Consider the following 15,320-nt stretch of genomic DNA (forward strand, 5'->3'; position numbering starts at 1 on the left):
GGCTGTATACCACTGTGCCACCACCTCTGCTTGGTCTGTCCTGCCAGTGAGATAGGACATACTGGGACATTGTCTGTAAGGTATGATTCTGTGAGTATGACCATGTCAGGCTGTTGCTTAACTAGTCTGAGACAGCTCTCCCAACATTGGCACAAGCCCCCAGATGTTACTAAGGAGGACTTTTCAGGGCCGACAGGGCTGGGTTCACCGTTGTCGTTTCCGGTGCCTGGTTCGATGCCGAGTAGTCCGTCAAGTTTCATTTCTTTTTTGTGTTTTTGTCACTTGCACCTGAGTGACTTGCTCGGCCATTTCAGAGGACATTTTAAGAGTCAACCACATTGCTGGGTCTGGAGACACATGTAGGCCAGGCCAGGTAAGGATGGCAGATTTCCTTCCCTAAAGGACATTAGTGAACCAGTTGGGTTTTTACGACGGCTCTTTCCAAAAATATTTTCAAATGATTTTTCCACCATTCATTCACTCCTCCTTTAAAATCACTCTGGATTCAGCTTCCAGCATAGTCTTTGCTGCTATTCCATACCCTTAAACATCAGTAGCATAAAACACCTTCTAACCTCCACCTTGACTCTTTTGTGAGTAATTTATGTATTACAACTCCCTGGATTAGGGAGCAGTCAGTTCCAGCCCCACTTAACCCAGAAACTCAACACAGGTGGAATTTGATTTAATTTGAAAGTCCAAGGTCCTTGGATGAGCCCAATAAACTACAGTCATCAGGTTTGTAACTTCACAACCTTTTATCATATACAGTAGTATAATTAAACGGGCAGAAAAATATAACTGACTATCTATTATCCATTTCCCAACCCATTTGATTCTGGCCTTGGGTGACTGTCTGTGTGGTGTTTGCACATTCTCCCTGCACCTATGTGAGTTTCCTCCCACAGTCCAAATATGTGCAGGTTAGGTGGATCGGCCATGCTAAATTTCCCCTTGGTGTCCAAACATGTTAGGTGGGCTACAGGGTTACAGGAATCCGGCAGGGGAGTGGGCCTACGTAAGGTCCTTTTTCAGAGGGATGGTGCAGACTCAATGGGCTGAATGGTCTCCTTCTGCACTGTAGCAGATCTATGAATTGTACATATTCTGAATCTTAGGCCCTTCAACATTGAGACACAACTTTGTCCACAAATACCCAAGCTTTCAATGTCAAAAGATATCAAAGCTACCTCCCTGCCGTCTTCCCCATCCTGCTCAACCTCCACCTGAAAATAAAAAGAGACATTAATATGCTGTGCCATAATCATGCTACCAAATGTGTGGCCATCATATCCTTTTAAAAAAAAAAAAAATTTAGAGTACCCCCATTCAATTTTCCCAATTAAAGGGCAATTTAGTGTGGCCAATCCTGCACATCTTTGGGTCGTAGGGGTGGAACCACGCAAACACAGGGAGAATATGCAAACCCCACATGGACAGTGACCCAGGGCCGGGATCGAACCTGGGACCTCGGCGGCGTGAGGCAGCAGTGCTAACTACTGCACCACCGCGCTGTCCCTGCATCATATCCTTTGTCAGCATCAATATTACTCAATGCTCCTTGCCAACTAACAGATGTTGTATTTCATAAGCCCCCCCCCCCCCCGGCGTCATGCCACTTTCCACACTTGGACAACCCCACATTTGAATCACATCACACCCTTACACTCTTCCATCTCGGTCCATCTCTGAAATGGGGACATATTTATCCTGGCAGAGCTTACGAGGTCATGGAGCCTTTCACAACACTCCAACCATGTTCTATGGATGGCCCCACGGCTTCTGAACTCAGCAAAGACCTATATCCAGGCTACTTTGGTCTGGTTGGGAGATCTCCTTGTCCTCTATGCAGGTACAAGGACCTCCCACCTATCACAACAGCCTGGAGGAGGACCCTGCTGCTGTCGTTCTGGGCTCCTATCCAACTGTTGGCTCCATTCTCTCATATGTGGTGAGAAAAACGGAATTAAAAGTAGAATTTGAGTCTTTCCCTAAATACTGGTATATATATATAAAGGGAACGGGCCAGGTGTGATCAGTGTTCTTTCATCCTTGGCAAGAATCCTGAATAATTCCCGTACCAGCCTCCCCGGACAGGCGCCGGAATGTGGCGACTAGGGGCTTTTCACAGTAACTTCATTGAAGCCTACTCGTGACAATAAGAGATTTTCATTTCATAGCAGCACAACAATCAGCAACATTTCAAACAGGTTCTTACCTGTTGCTGCTACTCCAAATCCCTTTTAAATGGGTGGCTGAGGCCTACTCTGTCTCCCAGACACCATCGCCCACCATTGCTCACTGGTTTTTGGCTGGCTTCCTGTCAGGCAGCCATTATTTGGCCGAAAGACATTTTGGTCTTGACTTTCCAGCTCCAACACCGATGGGCATCATCATGGGTGGCATGTGGAAGTTTGGAGGGCTGCTGTGGTTCTCCAAATCTTTCTGTCCCACCCTCGCTGATGCTTGCCAGTGTCAGGACAGGAAAATCCCGGCCTTTATGTGACGGTTTTAAAATGCAGGAGTGGAAAATACATGCACTTCCGAGTCGGTCTCCAGCCCACCTTCGTGAAGTGTCAAATTTGTCCCTTTGTTTCTTTTCTTGCCTCCTTCCCATTTCCTTTGGCCCTGGAGAATGAACTTTTCCATAATCTACTACCTCTTGTCTTCCACAGGCCTTCCTTTTGTCTTTGTCCCATCCAACCCTTGCAAACAAAGATTATATCACAAACTTCTTCAGTTCTGATGAAAGGTCACAGACCTGAAACATTGGCTGGAATTTTCAAACCCTTCGCACCAGCGTCCCATTGCTGTGATTGAGATATCAATGGCTCTCTGGCCCTGGCTTGGGGAAACCCGTGGTGTCAAGAGGCTAGAAAATTCCGGCAATTAACTCTAAAGGCAGGATTTTCCGCGCAACCCACCGTGTGTTTCACGGCAGCGGAGGAAGGAGGCCAACCATTGACCAGTGGTGGGGTCTTCTGGTCCCATTGTCAACGGGATTTCTTGTTCAAAGCACCCCTAGCCGCCAGGAAACCTGTGGCAGGGGTTTTCCATTGGCAGGACTGGAAGATCCCACCGGTGTGGACAACCAGTAAGTTCCAGCCTATGTCTCCCTTTCTACACAGTGTGGCATTATGTGAAATGTTTCAGAACACAGAGGATTAATGTCATATCACAATTAACCACTAGATGGAGCTAGATGCATAACTATATGAAGCACTGATCTGCAGGCTTTCTCTGACGAAATGAGGGGGAGAGCTGGAAAAGGCTAGAGGAGCAGTGAGTGTAGAGTACAGTTATAGATAGAGTGTCGAGACTAGTGTTAGAGTGTAGATTACTAGATTATTGTTTACTATAGGAGTACGTGGTCGAGCTTTCATAAGTACTGTAAATAAAAGTTAGCTTTGTTAATGAACTGTGGTCTTTGTGAACATTGTGGTCTTTGTGAACATTGCACCATTCATCTTGATAACAGAATCACAAAGAACACCACACGCAAATGCTGCCTAAGCCTCTGAGACCTTTCCAGAATTTTCTGTATTCCTTATAAATAAAATGTTGTTGCCGTATAGTAGGTAATTGTTAATTTCTCACTATTGGCTTGGGACCCTTTATGGAGGTTGACAGTCACTTGGTCGCTGGTTGCGTTACTGACTGGGTTTTCTGCTATGCACCTGTACACATGTTGCTCCTCTTCAGTAACACAGTCTATCACAATAACTGTGTCATTATATGTTTCAGGGAGAACTCCAGATGAGGACACCTTTTCCCAGTGAATCAGAACATTTGTTTTATTGAAGACGGAGCAGCTCAAGGTGATGTTTGATGAACTCGCACAGTTACCAAGAATCACGGTCTCTGGCTGGGGAACTGGTTCTGAAATACACAGATAATATTTCCTACACAAGTAAATCAGTGCACTTTAGAATAATGCATTCAGCACGATGTCCTGCAAAACATTTCTGAGACACGTGATAAACCAAAACACGTATGTAAGTATTTGCTTTTTATGTTGAGTTTCAAATGTTAAAGACTGAAGCTCCAATGCTGGTTTTGAAATGAATTGTTTTTGTACAGGGTGCCAGGCTGCCAGGGGCACTCTCAGGGTGCCAGGCTGCCAGGGGCACTCTCAGGGTGCCAGGCTGCCAGGGGCACTCTCAGGGTGCCAGGCTGCCAGGGGCACTCTCAGGGTGCCAGGCTGCCAGGGGCACTCTCAGGGTGCCAGGCTGCCAGGGGCACTCTCAGGGTGCCAGGCTGCCAGGGGCACTCTCAGGGTGCCAGGCTGCCAGGGGCACTCTCAGGGTGCCAGGCTGCCAGGGGCACTCTCAGGGTGCCAGGCTGCCAGGGGCACTCTCAGGGTGCCAGGCTGCCAGGGGCACTCTCAGGGTGCCAGGCTAAGTGCGGCCTTGGCAGGGCATTCCTCACCCAGGCTCAGAAATGAAGCAGAGTCGAGTTTAATGGTGGGGTCATTCTTGGTGCTGCAGTGCCAGAAAACACCCGGCTAAACATGCTGTTATTGAAAATATGGAAAGCTGTGTCATTTGAAACATGGAAGTCTGGCAATATCTGTTCTGAGAGAAACATGAGAGGATACAGGGAAAGATCCCACACAGGGTTAACAGCAGCTGCAAAGAGCAGGATTATAAAATACAGATTCCTTCTCCCAAACAAACACACAGGATTTGTGTATGAAGCTAAAAACAATGGTTCACACCTTCATTGAAATTAACTCTCTTAGTAAGCAGCTGGAAAGGAAAGGATGAGGTTCAGTTGAATTTGGTGACAATTCTAGGTGTGAAATTCTGTTAACACCAAGTAAATTAAAAGAAAACTGGAGACTATCAGTCTACGAGAAACATAATTTAAAGCCAAAATGAGCTGAGGACACAATTGGAAAATAAAACTATAGAAATGACTGGAATTAAAAGTAACACCTCTTGAAACCAAAGCATTTTTGAATATCACAAAGGAACTTTGAACATCACGAAGGAAACAATGTAATCAGAGACCTGAGAGGTGAGGTCATGTCAAAATGAATGCTTAGTTGTATTAGAATGTTTAGATCAAAGATACATTTTACAATCAAAATGAAATAATAGTTACTTTACAACAAGGTCATAAAACTTAATAACTGTTAGAAAGAGAATATAAACCCAGAGACCAGAGCAGGAAATCAGAGAGAAGGAGAGAAGGAACAAGAGAAGCAGAGTCAACTTACAGCCAGCTCGGTCATGGGAAAGATAAGACACAGCAGCCGAGCTAAAACAGCTAATACATCTAAGGAAGACTAGAATTTAAAGAGGAGGCAGTGTCAGCTCAGATTCAACTCAGAGATGGCCAGCAGAGCCAGCTCTCACAGCTCGGTACATGGGGAAGATAGGACATAGCAACCGAGCTCACCAGCAAATACATCTAAAGAAGACCAGATTTTAAAAAGAAGATTGATTGTCAAGTTGGGCCTGAAGGTCCCTTCAACCAACCAGAAGGATCCAGAAGCAAGATCTTTTTACCTTTCTGTACAGAAAGTGATTGTAGCTTTTAAAAGAAAAAGTATAATAATAAAATAACTTAAGTTTCTTTTAAAAGTTTTAACCTGAAACAGTGGTTATTCCTAAGTCTACTTTACTTACTTAGCAATGCGGGACCCAGGATCGATGCTACTAAGTGGTAAGTAGATGAAACATTCGGTGAAGGTATGGGTTATACCGGGGGATAATTTGAAAATATAGTTTGACCTGAATAGCACCCACCGAAGCCTGCTTCGGAGTCAGGGAGTGAGAATCACTGTTCACTATTTAGAATGTCGGCCCTTTTTGGTATAGGGGGAATTCTAAAAATAGTGGTGAGTTTTCAACAACAATCCTCGACACGGGACTCTGTTTAACTTCCATTAAATCACACACTCTGTTAAGCCTTGTTACAATCCAATCCGTGGGGATGAATAAATTTCTCTTTCCCACTGTTGAGATTGGCTGCAACATTGTTTGGTTTTAAAAGAAATTTACTTGACCATGTATAAAGTCACATGAAGAAATAAGGCAGCCAGATCTCTTGAGTTGATCTTATTGTTAAGAACTCACTCACATAAAAGTTGTAAAATTGAGTTAATCATTGATGTTTCAGATGAAGTGTTCTCCTAATGGAATATTGTTTATGTTTAAAAGACAACTGGGGTGTAGATCATTTTAGAGGGGCATTGTGTTTGGTTTTGGTAAAACAGGTCATGTGGCATCTTGTAGAAGGAGGCAGAAGAATACCTTATGCTTTGGGTATAGATAATGTGGTTAAGGGGATGAGTCAGGTCTGTCTGAAAGTTTAGTCCTTCCTAGGACTTTAATACGAACAGAAGTATTTCAGCTTTGGTCCTGAAAAGCAAATAGAAACCTAGTTGTTAATTTTATTCATGAGTGGCATTTGAACTAAGGTGGCTTGCTTAATTGGAATATAGAGGCAGGTTTAAGAAGTAAGTTTAAGTTTGTTTTTTACTTAATAATTGTTGTGACTTGTTATAACCCACGAGGACCACGGGAAAACCACTGTTGATCTCCACGTGGAGTACAAGCTTCCCATATAGGGGGCGGAGGCCACCCAGCTGGAGCTCATTACAGACTTACATAAAAGTCAGCCCAAAGAAGGACCTAGTGTGGTTAGTGCTCCCAGCAAGGGAGTGTGTGCAAGTTTGTTGTTCCTGGCAGTTTCTGGAGTGCGGAAGCCTAATGCCCTATTGTCCTTACATTTTGCAGAGAGTTCAGACAATGGCAGGTTTGAGGTTCATCAGTGGGATTGCTGAGACGATTCCTTTGCTAAATCTACATTTAAATGTTTCAAAAAAGTGGGCAATTTGTAGGTCAGGTGATTTCTGCAGCCATTTAAAAACACTATGGGTGGGAATTTCCACCCTCCCCACAGCCTGTTCCCTGGTGGGGAGAGCCAGAAAATACAACCAGTGTTGCTGCATTTTGAGTTGTTTCTTCAGTAATCCAAGGCATTCCAACAGCCGATGAAAGTAATGATTACTTGTCTACATTGCACACAACACATTGCGACAGTATGTAAATAGACAGTCATAGAACATAGAACATAGAACAGTACAGCACAGAACAGGCCCTTCGGCCCTCAATGTTGTGCCGAGCCATGATCACCCTACTCAAACCCACGTATCCATCCTATACCCGTAACCCAACAAGCCCCCCTTAACCTTACTTTTATTAGGACACTACGGGCAATTTAGCATGGTCAATCCACCTCACCCGCACATCTTTGGACAGTCCAACCAAACCTCTGGTGAAGTTATGGCAGCTGTTCAGGAGAATCCCGGAGAACATTTCTAACAATTATATTGTTCCAATCATTGAGAAAAATCAAGTGGTATAACATGATATGGATCATTAACAAGTTGATATTTTGCAGTTTAAGAAAAAATATGGAAAATATTCAAGTGACAATAATTTGTGGTTAAGTGCTTCCTTGTGCGATGTAACTTTACATACAGAAGCCAGCTTCAGTAGTGTCTGATCCAATCCTTCATACATAGTCTTGTATCTTTATTTGTACAAAAACGTACAGTATGATAACTAATATTGTATAATCAAGGTCTGTTCAAAATAATTAATCTGCTGAAGAGAATCCAAAGTAATTTTCCAAACTTTCTAGAATTAGCCATTCTCTGATGATATATTTTATCTCAGTAATATTAATAAATTGCTAGTAAGCAACACCGATTGTATAATAATTGAGCGCAAATGGCAAAATTCTCCACCTCGCGATGCCGCAAATGCGAACCATGATTGGGCGAAGAATTGGAGGTCTGGCCAAAATCTAGGTCCACACCTGGTGCCAATTTGGATGCCATGCTCCGGTCCCTCGCTGGTGGCCATAAATAGGTTTGTGCCCCACCCTGGCGGCATGGGATTGGCGGGTTGAACCCAGTATACTCCACCCTTCCGCGATGCTCCACTCTTCTCAAACAGAGTTTTCGCGGACGTTAATTACTACAAGCATTTACAAACTTGGAATGGGCACCTTGATTGCGGAGGGGGTGAGGGAGGCTACAAAAACCATTGAAAAACCATTGAAAAATGTTGGGTTTGCTGGGAGATGGCTGCGCAGGTTGGCGGCAGTAGTGGGGAGTGACTTGGTGCTACGACCGTGGATTTGGGTGTCCCTCACAGGCCCGAGGTGGGCTGTCTCAGACTGCATTACTGCAATCTGTCTTTTAAATGCACCCCATTGGTGCTACTTACAGGCTTCTGATTGCTCACACTGCTGAGTGTTATCTGTGTCCTTCAGATGTTCAAAAGGCCTCTATTCATCTGGGTGCCCTTCCAGGCCATCCCTCTGGACATTTTCATACCGCAGCTGCACCATCAAGGACCAAGCTCAATCAGGAGCCCACCAGGTGTTGGCACTTTTCAGAAGCGTTGGCCCATTGCAGAGGAAACAGATCAACAGAGCTGACCTTAACCAGAGGATACTTGCACCGTGGCCTATGGAACCTTCTCTGATCCTCTGTTCCTCTCACCAGTAACCCCCATCCCTCCAGGTCACCAGCTGTCTCCTCCTGGTGAGACTGGCAGCGCTGACTACCTCTGCTACCACATCCAGGCATTGTTCAGGAGGGCAGGCTTGACAGTATGGCCCACACTGGGGAAGATGGTGTCCGTCCATTCCTCACTGGCATAGCGCTGTGGATCCTCCTCGAACGTCCGACATCAGAGGGCAGGTCATCTGTGAGCCATCTTAGTGGCTGCATTGAGTATGTGGTAAGTGGTTCGCTTAAACACAGCTCCAGCTGCCACGCTCTTTGGTGATAACTCCAGCCCCAGCGGTTAGAAGACACACTGAGCCGGGAATTGCTCAGAATTCTCGCCAGCAGAGGCTGGTCAATCAGCATGTACTGAATTGCTCCAGAAATAGTGCCCCAATGGGAATGCAAACCCTACGCAGTTCAGTCCCGACAGAGTCTCCCAAATGGAGAATTTTGCTCAATATGTTTGGAATGTCAAGGTTTCAGTTTATTTACAAACGGATATGCACAATCCAATTTGTCCAGAAACAGTGGGTGAAAATGATACAGTAGTTATATTTAATGAGGAGATTCTGAAGTAATATTTCTCATGAGGAACACTCATTCCTCTCAGCCAGTAAGTTTATAATATTATCCTCAGTGCCACTCCCTATTGAACAGTCTCAGCATGCTCAGGGTTGATGATTGCTGATACAGGCATTCGCACCCATGCACCCATGACAATTCATTTCTGCTTTGACTAACTGAATTGAGCAAGCTGTTGATGAATTGCTCCTTGTTTTTTGTCATTCAACCTTATTCAGGGTGGTTTTGCAGTTATGCCAACATTTTCCAGTTTTCCATGCATAAGTTGAAACCTTGCAAAACCTGCTTGTTTATAAAACTGGAGAGATCAATGGATTCAGTGGGGCATTCGGAATTCAACAAACACTTTATACTTTTAAGTATATTGCAAATGATAAGTTACTGCAAACCAATGTTTTGCATTACTGATATTAACTGAAGTTTTTGATCCCCATTCATTTACTTAATACAGAAACAGTTTAAAAAATAATCAAATACAATTTACATCACAAGCCTTTAAAGTTGAAATAAAAAACTGATTTAGTTATGTTACAACAGGACTACAAAGTTAGAGAAGTTCTAGTTTAAACACTTACCAAACACTTGGATCCTGAAAGTACTTTGATCACGATTTTTCAGCTCTGTCCCATAGTAGTCAATGTGTATTTCATATTCTCCAGTGTCATTAACGTGTATGTCATTCAGCATCACAAAACCTCTGTCAATTCCAACTCTGTGTTGATACAGTGGGTGGACAATGCGCAGCTTCTCCGGATTATTGGATTTCCATGTTAAAATCTTAAAAGCCACAGGATATCTCAATCTAAATGTTACTTCATACTGATCCCAGGCTTGGTACTGTATAGGAAACTGGAACTGTTCTCCTGCAGCAGCGTTAGTTATTGCACCAACTCTGGCGAGTAATGTTTCTCCACACACTACAAATAAATGTAATACTGGAAGACACAAGCAGAGATTGCACACATCAATTTTCTGTTGTTAATCGAAGAACAATTAAATGTCTTATCATCTCATGACTAGTGAGGGTGGAGGGAAAAATAGATGACCCAGGGTCGTTTATAGTTTGAATTTGCTTCAAGACAAAATACTCAGTAATGGGAGATCAGAAAAGGCTCGATCCTCTGTGGCAGACTTAGTAATCTGTCAACTAAATCAAGGGGCTCATAGTGAGGGCAAGAAGGGTTCACCAGTTAATGGAGTCTGAAATCTCCTTGTGCTGTTAAGCTGCGTGGTTTGAGCAATTTTAATTCCAACTTTAGTACCATGGACACTTGTCGGCATAGGGGTAGGGGGTGGGTGGGGAGGGAGGGTGGATCTCTCTGACTCTTGGTCTTTCCAATTAGCACCCACATTCTTCAGGCTCACGCATGATTGTACGTTCCTATGGGTAGGGAGATTGCATTGATTATCAGATCAACAACACCTCTACATGTGCTTTACTCAATAATATCTGTCATTGTAAACAGAAGGATGGGTTGCCACCATTACCTGAGGCAAGTTTGAAGATGTGAACATAAAACGAATCTGAGAATTTCATTGTAAACTTCTGCATCATGTGCCCATTTCCATTTCCTCACGTAGGCTATGAAAAGAAACAAAGTTTATTGTGACAGAAGGCATAATGCTTGGCAGTGGTTCTCCTGGAAGTATCAGCTACCTGAGCATTAAGAAAGCGAGGCTAGCATTGACATATCACCTTCCAAGAATTTGCGGCAAATTAAGAATTTCTGAAGAGCAATGCAACAAAGAGAAAGCAGCTGCAAATTAGCACAGAGTAAGATCCCCCAAATAGAAATGTGCGAATGGGCCGGTAATCTGCTTTAGGTAACGTTGGTTGAGGGATGAATATTTGGCAGACATATACTTGGACTGGTCTGGGATATGAATGAAGAAATAATGAACGAGAAGGTGCACTCTCATCAAAGAGAATGAAATGGAGATGTACCAACGTCCATAAAATCTTGGAAATGCAATAAGCCATTAACTTAGCGGTATCAAATGCAGTGAAGATCACCATGAATTCTTACCATTCCTATCACAAGATCCTTCTGTGTGAGTTTGGAATGATGGCAATCTAGTGAGTTGTGAAATTCTTTCCTAATAGTTCACTAAGTTAAAATATAAAATCACCGCATTTTACTGTTAGGACCAAAAAAACCTCTTTAGTGGTGGTGGGTGCAATCCTGAAATTTAGCCCCGTTGTACTATTGCCGACATAATCGAACACATCACTCGTGTCGCGACCTGCTCAATGGCTGGTTGCAATTCGAACTGTTGCTCACAACACGGTCATGGAAAAATACAGGCGAATATCTTTGCAGTGTAACACATCTGAAGGAAAGTAATTCTAGAAATATACCACTGCACAACAGCAATCTGAGGAGGGTCAGTTCCAGTTGAAGATGTCTTCAGAAGCTGCTTTCAGTTTATTAGCGTTTACTTGTATTTTTGGATATAATTGAGGATTCTTGGCCAGAATGCTCCGGCCGTTGGGATACTCTGTTCCCGCTGGCAGCGCACCCCACCCACGGCTTTCCCTAGGTTGTGGGGTGGCTTCAATGGTATCCCTTTGACAAGGAGTGGGAGTAGAGAATCCCACCACGAGCGAACCGTGCGCTGCTGTGAAATATGTGGCTGGGCGACCTGAAAGCCCTTTGATTCTGGACTTTCACAACCTAGTACCTGAACTTTGGCAAATGGAGTGTGCACCAATGAAGGGAAAGTCTGTGTACTTCTTGTCAGAAAATAAGAAACTGTCCCTGCGTAGGTTTCTCTGCATCTTGGTTTCGAGACTTTTCAATACATTGATGAGTTTCTGTGCCAGACACTTGACCAATTAAACTACACTATGGCTGTGAATCTCCATCGCCAGTAGCAGAGTTCCCAATGCGGAGGAGAATCTTGCACAGGGCAAAAAACGGGATCAGTGTCCCATTGCGATGCTCCGGTCCCTCGCTGGGAGTGGAATCGGATTTTGTGCCCATGTCGACAGGAGGATACAAATCAGTCAATTGAACCCATTTGCATCTTATCAATGGGCTGGATACCAGATTCTCCACACCTCCATGATGCTCCGGCCTTCTCGGCCGGGATTCATGTAGGCGTAGATTGGTGCAAGTATTTGTCACTGTGCCCCTGACATGATAGACCTGCGGTGCCAAGAGGATGAGTATTTAACCCAGTTGTTCCCGTAGTCCATCAGAGGGGCCTCTCCCACTCACAATGCAAACCTTCCCTGAACATCTAGGAGCTGTTTGGGCAGCACGGTAGCACAAGTGGATAGCACTGTGGCTTCACAGCGCCAGGGTCCCAGGATCGATTCCCTGCTGGGTCACTGTCTGTGCAGAGTCTGCCCGTTCTCCCTGTGTCTGCGTGGGTTTCCTCCGGGTGCTCTGGTTTCCTCCTACAGTCCAGTGCAGGTTAGGTGGATTGGCCATTATCAACTGGTTAGGAGGGGTTATTGAGTTACGGGGATAGGGTGGAAGTGAGGGCTTAAGTGGATCGGTGCTGACTCGACAGGCCGAATGGCCTCCTTCTGCACTGTATGTTCTATGTTCTATGAGATAAGTGCTTTTCTTCCTCTTTTTCTCAGCAAACTGCTTTTGCTGTGGTCAGGAACTGTTAATCCAGCTAGATGATTATAAACATTGTGGTTAGGTTCAAAGGCGGGTACTTGAGATGCATTCAAGTGAAGGCAACCAGCCATTGGGAAGGAAAATTAAAATAATCAATCCAAAAACCTGGCTGCCTGGAAATGAAATGAAAAATGAAATGAAATGAAAATCGCTTATTGTCACAAGTAGGCTTCAAATGAAGTTACTGTGAAAAGCCCCAAGTCACCACATTCCGGTGCCTGTTCGGGGAGGCTGCTACAGGAATTGAACCGTGCTGCTGGCCTGCTTTCAAAGCCAGCAATTTAGTCCTGTGCTAAACCAGCCCCTGGAGGCTATTACCCTGTCAATTAGAGCCTACTAAAAGCTATTTCACTTTGAAAATGAATAGAAGCCTTGCAGCTAAGAGGATCTCAGTTGGTTCAAAGTCTTGTGATATAGTTTTGGCTATAAGGTAACAGCTGCTGCGTTCTACACCTCTGTCCGGGACAGTGGGTATAAGGAACAGGTAAATGTAAAAGCAGTGATCTTTCACTTTTCCTTCCAGGTGGGGGTGACTGATGGTGTGGGGGTGGGAGGACGGTGGGGGGCGGGGTGCTCTCTGGGAGTTTCTGATGGCGGGTTTCTGATATGGGGGGGTCTAATAGTCATTGTCTCTGATATAGGGGCGGTCTCTGATCGGGGGGTTTACGAAATGGGGTTTAGGTGGGGGTCTGCTGGGAGTGGGAGAAAGGAGTCAGGTCACCCTCATGCATGCGAGCTGTGGGGAGGGGTGTGATCTGGGAATTCCTGTGGAGGATGACACTACTTGTCAGCATGGTGGGGGGGGGGGGGGGGGGGGGGGGGGTGGTAGGGACATGATTTGTGTTGTGGCCAAGAGGGGGGGCAGCACGGTAGCATGGTGGTTAGCATAAATGCTTCCCAGCTCCAGGGTCCCAGGTTCGATTCCCGGCTGGGTCACTGTCTGTGTGGAGTTTGCAAGTCCTCCCCGTGTGTGCGTGGGTTTCCTCCGGGTGCTCCGGTTTCCTCCCACAGTCCAAAGATGTGCGGGTTAGGTGGATTGGCCATGCTAAATTGCCCGTAGTGTCCTAAAAAGTAAGGTTAAAGGGGGGGTTGTTGGGTTACGGGTATAGGGTGGATACGTGGGTTTGAGTAGGGTGATCATTGCTCGGCACAACATCGAGGGCCGGAGGGCCTGTTCTGTGCTGTACTGTTCTATATAACTGCTGGACCCCAGTATTGGGCCGGCTGCTCAAAATGGCAGCCTGACAGTGGGATTCAGAATGAAATCCCTTAAACTCCTCGGCATTCATAAATTAGCATGGCAAGAGAGAGGGTATCTCTCCTTGGCACTGCTCCTAGTGCCACTCAAACCATTGCAAATCACGCTGGCGGATAAACGTAGTCTGCCAAATGGAAAACCCTGCCCTATATCTATATTGATACTTGCTTCAAATGGGATGGTGATGGTTGAAACTCAGGCACAAGGAGATCTTTAAATGCATATATTACATCACTGTAGCCTCCGGCATACTCTACTACTGCTATATTTGTGCGCGTCTCTGAGCAGATGTGCATCTCATATAAATTGCTGCTCTTCCCAGTCCTGGATATTTGGGAGCAGCAAAGCAGCAGTTCAGTTATTCGATTTTGGAATTCAATCGGCGGAATTCTCCCCAAAGATTTTGATGTGTGGTCTCCAACGGGAAATGAGGTGCGATTCCCGCTAGGTGGTTCGGCACAATCCAGATCGCAATCCACCCACAATTAGAAATGTTTTTGGAGTCAAGGGTGAAGGACGCCCAGATCTGAGAATAACCAACAGCGACCCCCCCTACCCAATCGCTGGCAAGGCCTTCCGTCAATCCAAATTCCTGGCAAGGCCCCCCCCTCCCCTCACACTGCTATGGGTTTGCCAGAGGCCCCCAACTAAGCAAAACCCCTCCCCCTTTCCACCTTCAGGCCCCACCCCTTGGCAGTGCCAACTTGGCACCCTGCCAATTCCAACTTTCCTAGGTTGGCATGACCAGTGTGCCAGGGTGAAAAGCCAGAACACTGACCAGCCATGTCCCTGACCACGGAGGGGGAGGGGGAAAGGGGGGGAGGAGGGGCGGCTACAAAGGCTTTCAAGCCCGACCAACTCTATTATTCCAGTCAAACATTCCTATGATGGAATTGACATCTTTGGATTGAAGGGTGTCCACGCACCATTGGATAAAGCCTGCTAATGTTCTCTTTCAGATATTAATTTAAAAATTTAAATATTTATTGTCACAAGTAGGCTTACATTATCATTGCAATGAAGTTACAGTGAAAATGCCCTAGTCGTCACATTCGATGCAATAAACAAGTTTAGGGAGTTAGGCTGGAAGTTAAAGGCCAGGACAGACAGAGTTGTCATCTCTGGTTTGTTACCGGTGCCACATGATAGCGAGGCTAGGAATAGGGAGAGAGTGCAGTTGAACACGTGGCTGCAGGAATGGTGTAGGAGGGAGGGCTTCAGGTATTTGGATAATTGGAGCGCATTCTGGGGAAGGTGGGACCTGTACAAGCAGGACGGGTTGCATCCGAATCAGAGGAGCACCAATATCCTG

At 45.3% G+C, this 15,320-nt stretch overlaps 1 protein-coding gene across 1 annotated transcript; it reads right to left on the reverse strand.

Moving 5' to 3' along the window:
• Positions 1 to 3,547: 3,547 nt before the first annotated feature.
• LOC119975619 (hepatocyte cell adhesion molecule-like) lies at positions 3,548 to 10,667 on the reverse strand. The gene is made up of 3 exons (XM_038815409.1): positions 10,604 to 10,667; positions 9,691 to 10,050; positions 3,548 to 3,879 (listed from the first exon to the last, which is right to left on the reverse strand). The coding sequence occupies exons 1-3, from the start codon at positions 10,665 to 10,667 to the stop codon at positions 3,548 to 3,550; spliced, it is 756 nt and encodes a 251-aa protein (XP_038671337.1).
• Positions 10,668 to 15,320: the final 4,653 nt, after the last annotated feature.

The sequence above is a fragment of the Scyliorhinus canicula genome, chromosome 13 (assembly GCF_902713615.1).
Source record: "Scyliorhinus canicula chromosome 13, sScyCan1.1, whole genome shotgun sequence".
In the NCBI taxonomy this organism is placed as follows: Eukaryota; Metazoa; Chordata; class Chondrichthyes; order Carcharhiniformes; family Scyliorhinidae; genus Scyliorhinus; species Scyliorhinus canicula.